General features: G+C 42.8%; 1 protein-coding gene across 4 annotated transcripts in view; it reads right to left on the minus strand.

Moving 5' to 3' along the window:
• Nucleotides 1-364: 364 nt before the first annotated feature.
• The window catches only part of LOC124297570 (transcription factor Sox-14-like), a 92,068-nt gene continuing 75,733 nt past the window's right edge, over nt 365-16,699 (minus strand). For 3 of the 4 annotated variants that reach the window (XM_046748738.1, XM_046748737.1, XM_046748735.1), the window contains 3 exons: nt 4,537-4,714; nt 1,905-1,992; nt 365-1,584 (listed from right to left, as the gene is read on the minus strand). In XM_046748738.1, coding sequence (XP_046604694.1) covers nt 862-1,584; nt 1,905-1,992; nt 4,537-4,643 — 918 coding nt within the window. In that variant the 5' untranslated portion in view covers nt 4,644-4,714 and the 3' untranslated portion in view covers nt 365-861. Of the gene's footprint in view, nt 1,585-1,904; nt 1,993-4,536; nt 4,715-9,227; nt 9,371-16,699 lie in introns of those variants that run through there. The other variant, XM_046748736.1, reaches the window with a different exon arrangement.

Raw genomic sequence — 16,699 nt, forward strand, 5'->3', positions numbered from 1 at the left:
ACTCATCCCACAAAATCCAAGATCTTCTACCTGGAAGTTGCATGTAAGCAAGTAATCGCATGTCCTTTCAAGCAATCAGGCACTTAGGTACTAGAGTTAGTTTATTGGATCATACCTGTGTTGAAATCGTGTTCGTAAGATGCGGTAAAAAAGTCGCTACAGATGCTTGCTCAGGTAAGGATTCTTCGCACTACATAATTTTGCCCTATCCCGATGTATTTTAGTTCTACAGATGAAGTAAATCTTATAAAAGAACATCACATTTCCAGGCATCATTCACCTTACCTTATCTACGATGTTACGCCACATATATTTCCTACGAAGACGTGACGCACCAAAAATAATGGTTTGACACGGCATGCGGTTCTTATTTTAGCCAAAGGCGAATGAGTTTATTTTCATCTTCCCGACCAAAAACTTGACAATGGGATTCAATTCTACATCGGAAAATAATACATCCGTACACAATATCTAGACATTACTTTCGCAATCATGAGTGCGTAAACGTAATGTAAAACGTTTGAAAAGAGTGGTATATCGTGCTGGGAATTATTTCATTTTTTGACAGGTGTGAGTTTTATAAACAATAAAAGTTTTATGCTCATTAATTAGCCCTGGCTTAAACATTTCTCCAAAAGTTCTAAAACTTATTTTATATTATGAAGTCTAATAAATCGGACTGCCAGATCACGATTTGAGCTCCAGTGACACTTTGCGATGAAGTGGGATTTACATCCTAACGTAACAATGACATTTCAATATTCGAAAACGGCACATATTCCTTTGCTACGAGATTGAACTCTTCGTAAAAACTCGAATTCAAATGCAAGATGAAGTGACTTGTCGATCACCCGGGTACAGTTATCGGGGGCCCATGTAATAAGGGGGCTGCGCAATCGAGGTCGCGGCTGTTACGTAGGGGTAAAAGGAGTGTCCTGGAGGAACGCCTTGAGGCTGATGATCACCGTCGCTGTGAGCGGCGGCGTAACCTTCGAGGGGGTGGTAATCGCTGTGGAAACACGTGTAAGACGGCTTCATCGCCGCGCTGGAGTCATGGGGGTACTTCAAGTTCTCTGGGTACGTCTTCATCGCGTCCGTAATTTTCGGTAGATCATAGGCTCTCGGCTGTGGCTCAACGAACTTTGGCACACCGCCGTTTTCTTCGTGACGATGATGGTGATGGTGATGATGATGATGGAGATACCTAGCGTGCAACAGGTCCTGACGCTTGGAATCAGGGTGTGTTTTTGGTAGTTCGTACTTTGGGGGCTGCGTCTGACCGTCGTAGGCTTGCTTCTCGGCGTATACCTTATCGTGGTCGGGTCGCTGCGGGAACTTTACTGGTGGCGGTAGGTTGGATGGCACCATTGATGGATCTCCGTATGTCCTCGACGGATTAGCCGCGTAGTACGACGTCGGTAGATCGTAGGCCTTGCCGGCTTCGTGATACAACAGCCGTCCATAGCCGCAGTCTCCCGTCGATCCAGTCGGTGAGTCGAAGCTCGTTGTGGTTGGGACGATGCATTGCGCAAGCACCATGCCGGCCTGCTCGGCCAATTTTTGCTTTCTTCGCCTCGGCTGATACTGAAACAAGTAATTGATTCGCGTATTGCTACACCGTTATACTTTTCGACTATGACTGGTAGAACAGTGTGGAGTCACTAGATTCGGGATTGGACCGGTTCATGATTCGGTAGGTGGAAGAGAGAACGGGACGTAATTGGTAAGCAAAATGAAAGTGATATCTCAGCACACGATGCATCAAACGTATAATAATAAAATCTGTAATCGAGACGAGAAATCGATGCGGAATGTTACATGCGACTTTTACTTGTTATACTGTACCCGCGTATCTATATGTGATGCACGTGTGTGTAAATTTAAATAATACTTGTATCATGTACCTTGTACTCAGGATGCTGTTTCTTGTGAGCGCTTCGTAGTCTTTGCGCTTCTTCGACGAACGGTTGTTTGTCTCTGTCACTCAAGATTCTTTGAACAAAAAACAAGAAAAAAATAATAATTACGAAATATTACCACTGTAAAGAACACCTAAGCATTTATGATAAACAAGTGATTGGATATTATTTCAATGCTGTAAGATCTTAGCGTTATCGAATAGTAGATGAGCTGCGAAGGCTAGGGTAAGAGACTCACTGGTGTCACAGAACACAAATTATGATTCCAAAAATAATTTATCCACGCAGATTTGGATTTAAAAATTATTTGCAGACTTCACTTTAGAAGTTGGAAATATTGGGCATATAACGACGTGATAAAAATTCATTCCAATAATTCATATTGATCTTTCGAAAACGAAGTATATTAAGTGATGTTAGAGATGAATGACATGAATATATTCATCGTCGAAGGGTACACGAAACAGCGCGCGGTATTCGGAATCGATGTTCGTTGGCATGGGAACTGTACACACCGCAACGTATGAAAGACAGATGTTTGAATGATCTATACGATCTATACCTCCGATTTCAAATTTTTTACCCAACAGTCTACTGCCGTCATCTGCACCGTGATTTCCAGAATCCCCATAAATACTTCAATGAATATTCTACGGTGGCATCGACGTGCCGTTAATTGTCCACTAGGCTGCTTGAAAATCAATAGTTTAATCGACAAGGTATGCGAACGTCAAGTGGTATTCTAAAAGTCAAATGAAACTCTACTTTGTGCGATTCGACAGTTTTTTTGGCTACCGGAGTTCACATGATAATTAGTCTTTAAATCTTCGAAACGTTGTATCGCCAAAAGTTTGGTCCCGCATGGCGTCTGACTGGCTTCCCCATTGACAACATTGGTGCAGTACGCCAGGGTTCAAGTATCGACGAGGCATTGTGTGTCAACGAAGCACCTATGCTAGATCCAGAGTGGGCCACAGCAGATTGCGAAAAGCTCGAGGCACTCGAAAGATCATCCGGCAACATTAGAATTGACGTTGAGTATCCCGTGAGTGATTCAGGCAGTCTCTCCCGTCTCTCATCCAGTCTGTATCAACGTGAACCATACATTTTGATAAGGTCATGCTGTATACGCATAGGAAAAATTTTTACGGGAAAATTCAAATTCAACAATCAACTCTGTAATAAAAAGTTCCAGGTTCAGTGGAGTCACCTAAGGATTTTCAGTATAACGAATACCAAATTTACCGTACGTTTATCGTAGGTGTATAAAACAGTAATTTTTCCTTGAGCACATGGGACCAGGATAGGTTGCCAGAAGGTTCACGTCACACAAGAGTCCGGTGACTCACTATAATAAGATATAGCAAAGTAGAATAAGACCCACTTGTGTAGTTAGTGTGTAAGAGCGCTAGCACTCCGACTTGCATACATTCAATTTTTGTGAGACGTACGGCAATGGAAACATTTACACCGCGTGTACAATGTTTTCCGGAAATGCACATTCAACCTCCACTCACGACGCACTTTGAGTCCCAGAATTGCCAAGGCATCGAATGTACAAACCATTGTTGACCTGTAAACGAAGATTCAGTTTCCTTCCTCCATTGCGCAGGAATGCGCGGCAACAACTAACGGGGTTCCGGATGGGCTCAAATGTTCAAAGGCACTCTACATTCGTTGTTCGGTAAAGTACGCGACCATGTCTGGAACCGCACACACTTACCACTGGGAAGCATCTTGGGAACCGGGAAAGAATTGGATGAATCCACTCATGGGCTGGACAAGCTCGTGAGTTGAAATGATTTAAAAATTGTTTGTACAAAGTATATCGTATCGTGTAAAACGAATTGTAGTCTGGATGAGCAGCTGAGCAGCGGTAAAGAGTAAACAGTGCCAAATAACCACAGGCTGGTCCATAGGTGCGCTAAAATGGATACATCAATAGTTAGACCATCTGATTCATAGACTATGCATCGACCTAGCAACCGAAATTGCGGTGCAAACGTCCCATTATATCCAATAATTATTGAGTTTTCGAGTGTGTAAAGATGAGCTTGAAACTTGCTCCGAAATTCTTCAGGTCCGATCCAGGAGCTTCGTTGGCGCCCCTCAGGTTTCCGGATGAAGCGTCCGCGGTGAAGTTCTGCGAAAAGAACGGGTACAACTGGTACAAACAGCGCGGCCCCCCATCGCTGCGAAACCCCATTGTCAAGCGTTACGAGAATAACTTCCACTGGAATCGGAGAAGCCGCCTCTCGACCCGTTGAGATACTTGGAGCACTTATAACATCATACTGTTCCGCTTGTGTACCTCAAGTGAGCCGGCGGGCTTGACGCGCATGAAAGTTACCAAATTTCAACGGAGATTTTATTGGAAAGTTGTACAACGCGTTGTGTGTACCGAAGAAATTATAAAAAAGCGAAGAAAAATAACCGACGCCCACGCGTCGTTTTTTATACAAATACAATCTTATTATACACGCGCTTGTCGGTTGGAGAAAAGTTTAAGTGTAAAAGATGAGATGACGTTAAAGGTGGACGACTGAAATTTCGCCTCTGCGCCCTGCAAGATCGTATTGTTGAAACGAAAATTAGGAAACTGCGAAATATTTCTTACCGCCACAATTTTCCGAGGGTCTTTGACAGCTCCGAGTTGTGGAGATGCGGATACTGATAGGAGAGCTTTCTTCTCGCTGCTTGAGCCCACACCATGAAAGCGTTCATCGGTCTTTTAATGTGGCCACCCCGGCGACCACTGGCTTTCGATGTGACTGGTAAAAGCGTCCAGTCGTAACCTGCGATATAATCAAGCATTATCATTCGCTCTCCACGTATACTCTAGAGTATACGCGTAGACATCGTACAAGTTTTGAATTCTCTGAAAAACACCAAAGACTAGAACGATCTTACATCACAGTGACCATTAAAGCAAACTTAACGGAAACAGTTTTAATTAAAACGTGAACTGCGAGATTAAAAATCCGGAGTCTACCAAAGAATCTCAATTCTATAAGGTTAGATATAATCATACCCTGTTCCACGTACATGATACTGACTTTACATAGTCGATTTTACGCTCTTAGTCTACGATTGCATCATCATCCGGAAGCGCCGCGAGCGAAACGAGATAACACCGGTTACTAATATGCTTTTACGTGCACACCTGCTTTTATAATGTATAATCTGCTCACCCTGCGGTGGAGCGCAGATGCGAGCTTTGTCAACAATTTTTCAGAAATGGCGGATGATATCGAATGACAGCGATCGTTGGCCTTGAAATGTGGCGATAATTTTTTAACCGCACGTCCTCGGGAAAGTCTTGTCGTGCGTACCTATCCTCGTGGCAAAGCTGCATGCGACATGTAATACCGAAAATGACTTCAAAGTGGTTTTCTCGCCCCTAATTGCCCCACCAAGAATCATTAGGCTCTCCTCGCCTAGTATTCCGGCAAGTTCCCCGGCTGTCACCATGGCCCATGGCCACCCCTCCGAGGAGCGTGCCACGGTAGCTAATTACCACGGGGTCACGGATGGCCGAGGCGGCATCTCTGTCGGTTTTCTTTCATCAAAGGAGGTCCTCGACGGGGTTCCCGTACGCGGAAATCCTCCAAAGGATTGCCGAAATGTTGAGAATAACTTTACTCGCTGTCACGCGATGCAAAAAGATCATATCGAAGCGTTGTTACATGTGCATATTGTATATACCTAAATTTGCCAGGGTTACCTGAAATTATTATATTGGTAATATTCTTGTAAAACCCCTCCCCGGTGAAAATTGCAAACGCAGAGCTCGATTAATCAATCTTGTCAAGGAAACTAAGCGATGATGCCTGATCGATCGATGATATTTGTTGATACAAAATTAATTTATTTTATTCAACTTTTCAGCCAGTGTTACAAAACAGATATTTACTGACTTTGTTCGGAATTGCGCAATTATCTACGGAGAAAAAAGTCTGCTGTTCCGTTTTATCTCTAATAGCATGTGACTACTTTCGGCCACCTATTTTTCAGAATTTTACACCGAAGTCCAAAGTAGGCCGAGTCGATTAGTATTTTGTTTGTTTTCTCTTTAGTTGCTAAAAAAATATCGCCGAGCAATAGGTGTCTGTACATTTATTCTTGCCTCTGTAATGTATATGTATTTATCGATATATGTAGATGGTTTTAAGTCGTCATTTGTGATACAAAATATAAATATATACATATATATATAACGTTTGACAGTTTGGAGATGAAAGATTTTTCACGATTTAACTGTATTGAAAAATCGGTGAGAAAAAAAATACACCGACTTCTATACGAAAGGCGTCCATAAATCGGCAGTTTACGAGATGTCTGGCAGACAGGGAGCCTCTGTTTCCTGATGTAACTTTAAATATTTAGCCAAGGAGCGATAAAAGAACCAAATCCGTTCTCAAACTGTCTTAAACCGTTTCGAACTATCGAAATAGACATTGGCCCAATTAACATGGTGTAGGTACATTCACGTACACTCTGTACACACGAGAAACACCCATCCACCCTCTGCACGGTGTAATGCACAATTTTTATACTTGCGTAAGCGGGCTGCACTTCCATACATTATAACCATAGAAATATTCAATGGTCAGTTGATCAAAGAAGCTGCTGCAGCGGTGAAAGAACATTTGAATTTCTTCCAATTTTTCCGTAACTGTTTTCATCCGACGAATTTGCAAAAATTACCAATTGGGAAATATTTTCAACTCCACGATGTTGAAGTCCTGACAACAATATCAACCCCATTACTCGATGAAAATAAATAAATAAATAAGAATAGGAGTAAAAAAATATCCAATAAAGATCGACGCTTACTTCTACACTGCTCCAACAATAATTACTACCGCTTGGAGAATAATGATTATTTCTTATTTCTATAACTTTACCCTCGCGACTTTGTTCAAATTGCAAAATGCCGTTGCTTTGACAAATTTGAGAAAAGAACTAGATCCATCGATCACGGTGTAAATGTATAGGCATAGGTAATGCGTTACGCGACGACGTGAAATATGGGAGGCGAATGTTTATTATAAAAAAGTGTATAACGCAAGTTAATGATGAAATAGGATAGGATGACGTGAGTTCACGGAGCGGTTTGACGCGTAAAATAACGGTATCATCGACGCCCGTCGGGCCGAAAGATTAACGAACGTTCGCGTTATACGAAATATAGGTAGGTACGACATAATTTCTTGCGAGGCCAAGATGTGTCAGATTTAAATCTGTCCGCGCGTAATTAGCGCCGCGGTACCGCGATCCTGGTCGCGCTCGACTCGCAGCACCTGCCTTGAAAGTCTCCGGGTATCCCGAACGGTACCAACTAGCGTCTGCGAGGCATGGCAGCATCATCCCCGGACCCGGGCGGCCATCTCGTACGTCGTTCGTATCACCGGGGTAAATCTGCGCTGCCCGATGGAGAGCGAAGAGCAATGGCTGGCGACGTGTGCAGGCCGGCCTTTCAACGCCAATTAAAATGCCACTGCTAAACGACGCAATGAAGATGCGCGCCCGGAGATATATCACGCTACTCGCGTTTCGCTGTAGGTATTATAACGTTAACTCCTTCTAAAACTGCATTTCTTTGCCATATGCACGAGCCGGCGTCCCACGCGTGTCGGTGCATTCGAGAAAAAACTGCAGTCACAAAAATTGGCGCTATGCGTACTCTTCACACGCTGGTTGAAGATAATTTTCTTCAAGGATGGACACGCTGTAACACCTGCGCGAATTTACTTCAAGTCCGAGTTCAGCATACGGTCCATCGTCGTCGTGTTGAATTAGTTAGTAATTTAATGTTATCGTAACGATTAGTGCCAAAGAAAAATCGTCGCTTCGCGATTTCGGAATCGTGTGCAATTCAGTAAATCGTAATAGAACAAAACGCATTCATATTTCAAAATTTTAGTTCCTCCAAAATCGTTGCAAAATTAAGATAATAGTGATGTTTTCCCCAATATTTCGTTACGATAACGTTGCTAACTTCAATCTCGTCCATCATCTGACGGTGGAGAAAATTCTGGATTCATCAAACGCTGTAGATTGTGTTTGAATTTGAGATAGCTGACAGAGAATGACATTTTTATTTTTGGGTAATACCGAGGCAGTCGAGATAAAGTAACTTTGCTGGTGTTATTCTAGACATATTATTGCCAACTTATGCTCGAACATTTTTGAATTTTAATTATATTTAGGTCTAAAATAAACAGTAGAAATCCCACGAGAGATGTTCAAAAAATCGGTAACTTATAGCCTGAAAAACTTTTATCTAACATCCTTCCATACACAATTATCAAATGACGCGCTGCGGTACAGCCTCAGTTATAAATTCATGCTCCTGGGAGAAATTACACGCTAAGATAAGGGTGAACTGAATGGATTTGCCACGGTCGTCAGGTAGTTAGTCTTTTGAAGTATTGCATGTAAACGGATGAAGAATTACACGTTCATCATGCACACGAAATTACGTATGTCCATTTTACAGATGTAAAACAACCGTCGAACGAGGGGTGAGTTACAGTGAAGAGTATCAATTATACGTATACGTTGTAACAAGAGGACCGGTGTGATTTGAGTCTAACGTTGTCATTAGGTTGTGCTTCCTAAAAAACTCGTTTTTCAAATCAAGTAAAAAAATCTCGAGTGAAGATTCAGCCCTTTTCAAGCTGAATCTATAAATTCTAAGTGTAAATTGATCAAGTCGATTAACAATTGATGATAGTTTTGTGAACATAGGAATGAACTAAGGACCGTGTTTGAATTTAGACACAAGTACTCTGTATTAATTGTCGTAATTTTCCAGGTTGATCATCGTGTGATTCTGATTTATATTTAGGAGACCTTCAGCTCTCCAGAAAATAAACTTCTATCGTATAATCCGATAATATGGGAATAAAAAATTCTGCGGCAAAGGTACTTCAATTGAAGTCAAAAAATTGAACTATATATATTGAAAAAATCACGCTTCCTCGGGACTTGCTTAATCGTATACGTTAAAATATTCTTGCACCCACAGCAGGTAGAAATGAATTTGGAATGTTGCAGCGACTATAAGTTACGTGCTAAAGAAATGGTCTTATCATCGTTCCTCTACAACTACAATCATCAATGTTTATGGTATGTCAACTAATACGAGTTTGAGCAGACCTGAGCGTTCCCAAAAATCACTGATCTTGATCATGTATGTAGTCTGAGAAGTTCAAGCTCTTTAAAAAATAATAATAATCTGCAATTTTTCCATTGTATCAAAGTAAACCCATATCGATCCCCCATAATCGTCAGTCAATATACCTTGTAGCAATTTTCCAACCGCGTCATCCAACGTGTTCTTCTGACCACTGGATGGTCCTGCAGCTTCTCCCTCCATCGGCAAAGGATGCGTTGTGTAACGTCAACTAGGTTTGTTTGAATTTTGGATCACAGCATAGGTGCGAGACGGCACCCAACTCCAACGATGAAGAATATTATACACTAATCGGTGGGTCGATCAGAAGAATTAAACTCAATGGAGGCAGTCTCGCTTCCGCTTCTAGGTACAAGTTTAAAATGGCGTTCTACGCGGTTCACGATGATAGTTCGCGATGTAAATCGAACGATCTCATTGTGACCATACAGGGGTGAAATTAGTAGGTAACCGAATTAAGGTTGTATACTTGACACCCGGCAATGCGAATATACCGAATAAAATTTACTGGATCCCGTTTTAATTGGCGATGATGAGTTGAGACCCTGTGTAACGCACAACCACGCACATCGCACATACACACACATATATATACACTTATAGCGTGCGCGCAAGCGCGTTTCAGACTTGACAATCGGCTACGCGACGAGAATCGTCTGATTATTTAATTCTACTGTTATTTAAGCATTCATTTTCCTCCTATACGTCGGAAACGACGAGTTTAATTCTCGGCGAGTCATTATCATCCCCGTAACGGCATGTAACGCGAACTGTTCATAGGATTCGCACACACACACATACACACACGCACACACACAAACCTCTACTCCAGTATCTGTTAACTCGCTCATTAATTCCCACTCACAATCAGTTAGCTATGTATTTGAAAGATGCGTGATGTACTCCTACCCACGTGCATCCATGTTACCGTATCACCGAACGAGATTCTCCAATGCAATCGTCTTGCGCTCGGCGACTCTTGCGCGCCTTGTCTTACCGATAAAATTATATTTTTACATGGAAAAATTTATACGTTATCCGATATCCTGCCCATTTCGCATCAACGATTCCTCCGATAAATTTTCGCTTCAACCCTCTACCAGCCTTTCATGGTGAATATAAACAAGTTACCGATACAGCCATCAACGCCAAATATTAATCGCAATTCGCACTCGGAGGACGAAATTGAACGCGGTTGGCAGCTGCGAGGGGATCGGCCTCGCGCACTGAGAGACACTGCCACCAGGAGATGGGAGATGAGAGATCGCGGAGGCGGTCGGCTGTACCCTGTGGACCACCTCTCCGGAGGCAAGTGGGGTGGGGGCAGGGGAGTGGGAGTCTCTTCATCGTCCTGGCTCTCCTGCATGTCCACATACGTACACAGCACGCGTTGATCGCTAAGACAGCGTGGGCGCACAATCCTGGTTTCGGCTGTTACCTGGCACCAAAATTCCTGCAGGTGTCGGGTATTTCTTTTATTCGGCCCCGACTTTTTTACTCCGTCAATTTTCATTGCATAAGTGAGAAACCCTTTTAAACGATTCTGGGAATATATTATCACAAAGAATAAATAGCTTGGGATGAGCTGAAGTAAACAGGGTCATCTAATGCTGTGTAATTTTCAGATGTTTGAAGGATAGTTTTGAACTTGCGAGTATTTAGAACCAAGAAAATTTACTTTTCCTAGTATTCTTGTATTGGTTTAAGATATACCGTATCAAAAAAAAAAAAATTTAAATAAAAAAAACTGAAAACAAAAATCCAGATGTTATACCCTTTCAGATGAAATTATACGTCAGCAAAAGTGTTGAGAAGATTTAAAAAAAACCTGAATTTTTCAATTTGGCAATATACCGAAACGTCGACACAATTATATATATATAAATGTGATTGACCAACAATGGACAAAATTCTCTTCAATCTATGCATATCAGACTTTGAAATTGTTTAAAATCGATCAATTAAAGTAGAAAAAAAATCTAATCTTTCCGAACTTATGGCGTACAAGGAATACGAGAGTGCAAAGAGTACGAGCAAAAAACCCCGACAATTCTAAAAATCGATGAAACTAGCCGTTGACGTTTTCGCAAGTCATTTAAATCTGTAAACGTGTCTAAAAATGCATACCTTTACTACAGTCGAATAAAAATCTTCGCCTTGGCTCGTTTACCAAGAAACAAGTAAAAGCGTATTATATATCTAGTCCCGCGGCAGTGTTCTGTACGAAGGCGTAAGAGACATTCAGAGCAGATGGATATTCTAGGACAAAGTGCAAGGGTCTACCGCGTGCAGGCGCATCGCCATTTTAGCCTTAGCTATACGGAGGCACGCATATGCATAGGGTAATATATGCGGAGAGCCTAATTATACAACTAATTTGATGAATGAATGAGCTAGCGAGTACAGTGGTCCATACATCGCGGTACAATATATGCATACCCATACGTATATACACGCGTCAGGGATGCGCTCGCGTGTATACGCATAATGGATACGCGTGGATACGCGCACCCTTGGTGCGTGCGTGCGTGTGTGGGTGTAACTCGAGGCGCGTATATCGCTCTATACGGTGCCACGGTCACTGCCGGGCGTGCAGGCGGCCTTTGTGCGGAAACATCAAAGCCCCGAGACTCCACGTAGCACGACCCAGGGCGCTCATCACTTACGAGCTCACGCGTGAGGATCCATGGAAAATGTACGCCCGGACACGTGTATCTGTCACTAGAGTCACCCGGTTTTAATTTTATATCCTGAAAATTGTCGGTTTTGGAAGAAAACCGAGAAAAGGGTGTCAAACGCTTCTCTACCTCACTTCCGAATTCTTGTATACCAGCAGCAGGGTGTCGATGTTCGGCGCTCGTATACTTTAATCTTACTACGTTACTTTTTCAATCGTACAACGGAGCGATATTCCGACGACGGACATGCCAACTCACATGTTAGGGGCCATACTTAAATTACGTAACAAACGTAAGGGAGGGGGGGGGTCAGACTCGATTGTTACACTTTGTTACGATACGGGGGAGGGGGTCTTTTGATGCTTGTACGTAATTTTTTGAATTGAATGTAAAATTTTTTGATAATTAATAAAAAAATTCAAACTGAATTCCCGCGCCAGATTCTGTTATAGCCAAACCTTTAACATTTTGAAACTAGCGCGCTGCGGTAGCTCTTGGCATTAGATCACTCAACTTACAGTAATTAAAACACTTAATAATTAATTAATAATTAATAAATAGAAGAATAATGAAAAATACAAATGATTTTAATAAAATTTTATGCTATTTCGTTATTTGATTCCGAAAAATTACGTACAATTTGGGACGGGGGGGGGGGGGGGTTGACATTTTGTTATGATCTGTTACACAGGGGGGGTAGGGGTTGAAAAGTTCTTCAAATTCCGTTACGTAATTTAAGTACGGCCCCTTAGCTGATACCCAGCAACTATCCGTAGGACTTGTGGGGTCCTGGTCGATTTCGACGTTGGTATATACGTCGCCAAATATCAAAGTCCTACGTATCTCAAACGCGAAGAAGGGCCTGACAGCCCCATTCTCTACACAATTTTGAGCAAAAACACTCCAAATCATTTTCATTCGACGCAGAACTAAAGCAATGGCATGAATCCTACGAATTTACTATTGCGATTTCGTAGAACCCGTACCATTTCTTTATTTCTGCCTCAGTGGAAAATGTATCAGTGTATTTTTGTTCAGAACAGTGTATATAATGGGAGATAGGTGAGCTTCGATATTTGGAGATGCATACGTCACGTCGAAAACGACCAGGGCACGGCCTTATACCTCGGGAAAAGTTGGTCGAGTTCGGCACGCGTTTACGGACAGCTAGCTTGCCGTCGGTAAAAAAAAATGGTTAATCTGACAGTGAAGCAACCCTCGCAAAAGCCATTTGTGATTCAGATTTGTAACCGTGTCCCAGTAGAAAATTGATACAGCTATTGGATGTATCGTTAGCGAAAAGCGTAATTTCAGAACGAAAAAGAGATTTCTTCGCGTTTGCTTCCGAAAACGAATTTCTATTTGGTCATTTTTTCCATACCTTCGAGACAACGGAATCGCTAGCCATGTATCCAGGCAACTCCAACGCGTCTAGCACGTCAGTCTTGACACGTAGGGCCTGATTCTCATCCTCGCTTCAAAGTGTGTGTGTGTATACAATAAGTAATGCATTGAGACACCAATTTTGACGTTCAGTTGCGACGGGAATATCAATTGCGAGCCTAGGTCCACGGGTATGGTAGAATGAAATCTATACGTGACGGATGTTGAGTTAAATTCGTTACTATCTGGTAGCTACGGATGATGAGGGTGTACATGAATATAAACATGGATAGGCATACCGTGCATGCGGGAATGGTTCATTATATCTTTATCCTCGATCGGCACTCGACTGTTATCTTGAGGAATGACCGAATTTACTTTTAGCCAGTGAACAATAATATTGACTTAATGGCGAGTCGGCGGCGCAGGAGGCACCAGGGGAGGAACGGAGGATTTACTCTCCCTGAGCTGGTAAACATCCAGACCAGACGCACGTGGCGCCAGTATGTGATTTTGCGCTCAACTCCAATCGAATAATATACAGTAATTGTTCGATAGTGCAAGCGCATACGTGCACAAGTAACTGCCAACCTTCGCATCCCTCTGGACAGAATAAATACGATCGTCGGTATAATAGACGTTTATTTATTTATTTACACTGAATTTTTTCACGTCAAACTTAATCCCGAGATTTGTTTTGCCGAGACCAGCCTGCAACACGGAAAAGTGGCTTTTCAATATTGAAGTCAATGTGCCCTGACCGTCACCAATCGTCGATATCTTGACTTTCCTGGCAATTGGATTCCCATCAGTTTTATAATTTGAAGTTAACCAAGAAGCGACAATTGTAATAACAAGTTTTTCACCGGATCAAATCAGGTGTCATCACATTCGTCGCTACAGCTTCGGGGTGCTGACTTTTTGAACATCATTTCTGATGATACCCACAAGATCGGAATGGGTTTGAAATCAGCTTGAAAAATTATCTACAAGTCCGGACACTCAACAGGTGTGTCGCCATTTCGTCCCGGCATGGATATTGTCGTAGATAGGAATTCTAGGGACATCGTGTATATATTATATAATATATATGTATAGATATGCAAAAGTATACGAACGCACATATTCGTGTGTTTGTACCGTAAATATATACGGAGCAAGCTACGTTACACCGTCAAAAGATTGGAGCTATCCACGTACACCTGCGGGCAGCAGGTGAGAATCATGGTGTCGATAGGGCTGGGAATATCTATTGTTATAAGTCACCGTACGACTTGTTGAATCCTCTATATAGTATTTTCAACGAGTTACATATGGGAAATGTCTCTATCCTCGAGTGCGCGATAATCTCCAAATCAATTTTGACAGGACAGTTTGCAACTGGCTCAGGTCTGACCAATCGTGTCACAAATTTCAAAGTCACGATAATACCTTGAGTTCATTAAATTCTCTCATTAGCACATTTCCACTTACACAATGTATCCTGAAACTAATCCGCATTTGGGCGTACGAAACGATCAGCCAGCTGCGGCTCTTGGGAATAGTTGCTCAACTTTTCATGACGAAAGCTTGACAAAAAGGGCGATAACTCTTTTCTTCTACCATACCGTCATCGATGTCTATTCCCAAAGCATCACGGTTATTGAGGTCCAAATCCCGGCGGCGTAAGAACACCGGTAAAAGGGTTGGTCAACGCGGTTGTCCGGTTGTTGCACGACCGCTATCCATGTGGATGTAACCTCGCCGTATCTCTTTTCGCCCGTGACTGAACTACACGCGTGTAGGTGGTATACGGATATTGCGTGCAGCACGGGGCAAGACGTCGTCGTCGTCGTCGTCGTCTTCGTCGTCGGCGGCGACGGTTCAGCGTCGGGTACTTGAAAGAGTCGGTCGTGCGCGGCGGGATCGAGGCGGCGTCGGGAACGAGGGATACCGACACATGTTGTCCCCCGGGAGGTGGGCCCACGACCGGGACCCCCAAGAGAGTACGGCTGTAGCAAGCATTCTGCAACGTCATATCGACCACGGACGTAAACACTCGTGGATCGGCTTATCCATTCCGCGGAGCAATGTAGCGTAAGTAGGCTGCGCCTAATTACCTGGGCAATAAAGATCGGCGCAACTTGTTACCTACGCGGTCATGTGGACCTGGAATTACCACTAGTGAGAAAGAAAATCCGACTCTGAGAATCGTATTTATAACCGATAAAAATCCTTGAATACCGCATTTCTTACTCGATAATAAATACTGAATATCGGAAAATCAAAGCTTGACACTTTTGGCACCAAGTTTTCTGTGCATTGATATTCGTATAATTCAGCTAAAACGATCCAGCTGTTCAGCTTTTCTTCCACGCAACGTTGCGGCACGATAAGAGATGAGAAGTGAAAGAGTTCTCGAAAGGAAAATAACGCGGCCCTACGACGTTGGCGTCCGGTATTTAACTTTGAAACGCGTGCCACATTATTTGACCGATCATCCACCGCAGGATCATCACGAGATTATCCACTACGAGGTCCGGCAGACTCCCGGAGGTCGGTTTTGGGGTCCCTGATCTCGGGGCGAGTGATATATTCTCGGAAGTAAGACGGCGTAGCAATAATCTTGAAAATAAATTAATGTCCTTGCGTTACGTGATGCGGCGACTTATTCCACAGCTCGAAACAATTTTCACTAGTCTGAGATTGCACGTACGGTGAAAAATATCAAATCTGCGGCCGTACCAAGACCAAAGCGGAAGCGGTTGGACAAGGACTAATATTTAAATCACAACTTCAGTGCTGGCCCGGATCGTAATATAGATATACACGTAGAACGTGAACTATATTGAAGAGTCATTGCTCAGATGCTTGGGCGTGTCTATTCCGTGCGGATGCTGTGCGGGCAGATCAAAAAGAATCGGATCTTGACCGGAGTCACTGAACCGAGGCCTCATCACTTCCATATTTCTGCAACTTTCTTCCCGCTCCCACGTGGGCCTTGTTAGGCCCTTAATTAGAAGCCCTCTTCGCGTCTCTCCTGGCGTATAACATGCAGGGGGCCCAAAGCGCATGCTGGTCCATCGCAGGTCCCTAACGTACAAAGTAAAACTGTTATACGCATCAAAGGGGTTAAAAGTCCCCAAAACCCAATATCGTGTAAATTCTTGTTAAGCCTGTTAAAAATCTTTCCTGCAGTGTTATCTTCTGGGTTTCTAAAATCGTTTATTGAAAAACCTTCTGAAATTTATTAAAATCGTTAGCCAAGTTTCAATTTCTTAAAACATGCATCCTTTGTGCATCGTTGTGCAGCACTTGCCTTTGCCATGGTCCATACGAAAAACCAAGTACCCGATGATATGGAAGGCAAATACAAATACAAGGACTCGTGTGATTAGACTTAACATTTTTTTAACGATATCACGAAAGGATCCCCGGTCATTCGAGTTACGGTTAAAATCTCAGCTTTCTGATAGCCCCTGCCAACCGGCTGAACTACATGTTGGTAACGACGAAAACGGACCATGTAGTCAGGTTAC

This window comes from Neodiprion virginianus, chromosome 2 (assembly GCF_021901495.1).
Source record: "Neodiprion virginianus isolate iyNeoVirg1 chromosome 2, iyNeoVirg1.1, whole genome shotgun sequence".
Taxonomy (NCBI): Eukaryota; Metazoa; Arthropoda; class Insecta; order Hymenoptera; family Diprionidae; genus Neodiprion; species Neodiprion virginianus.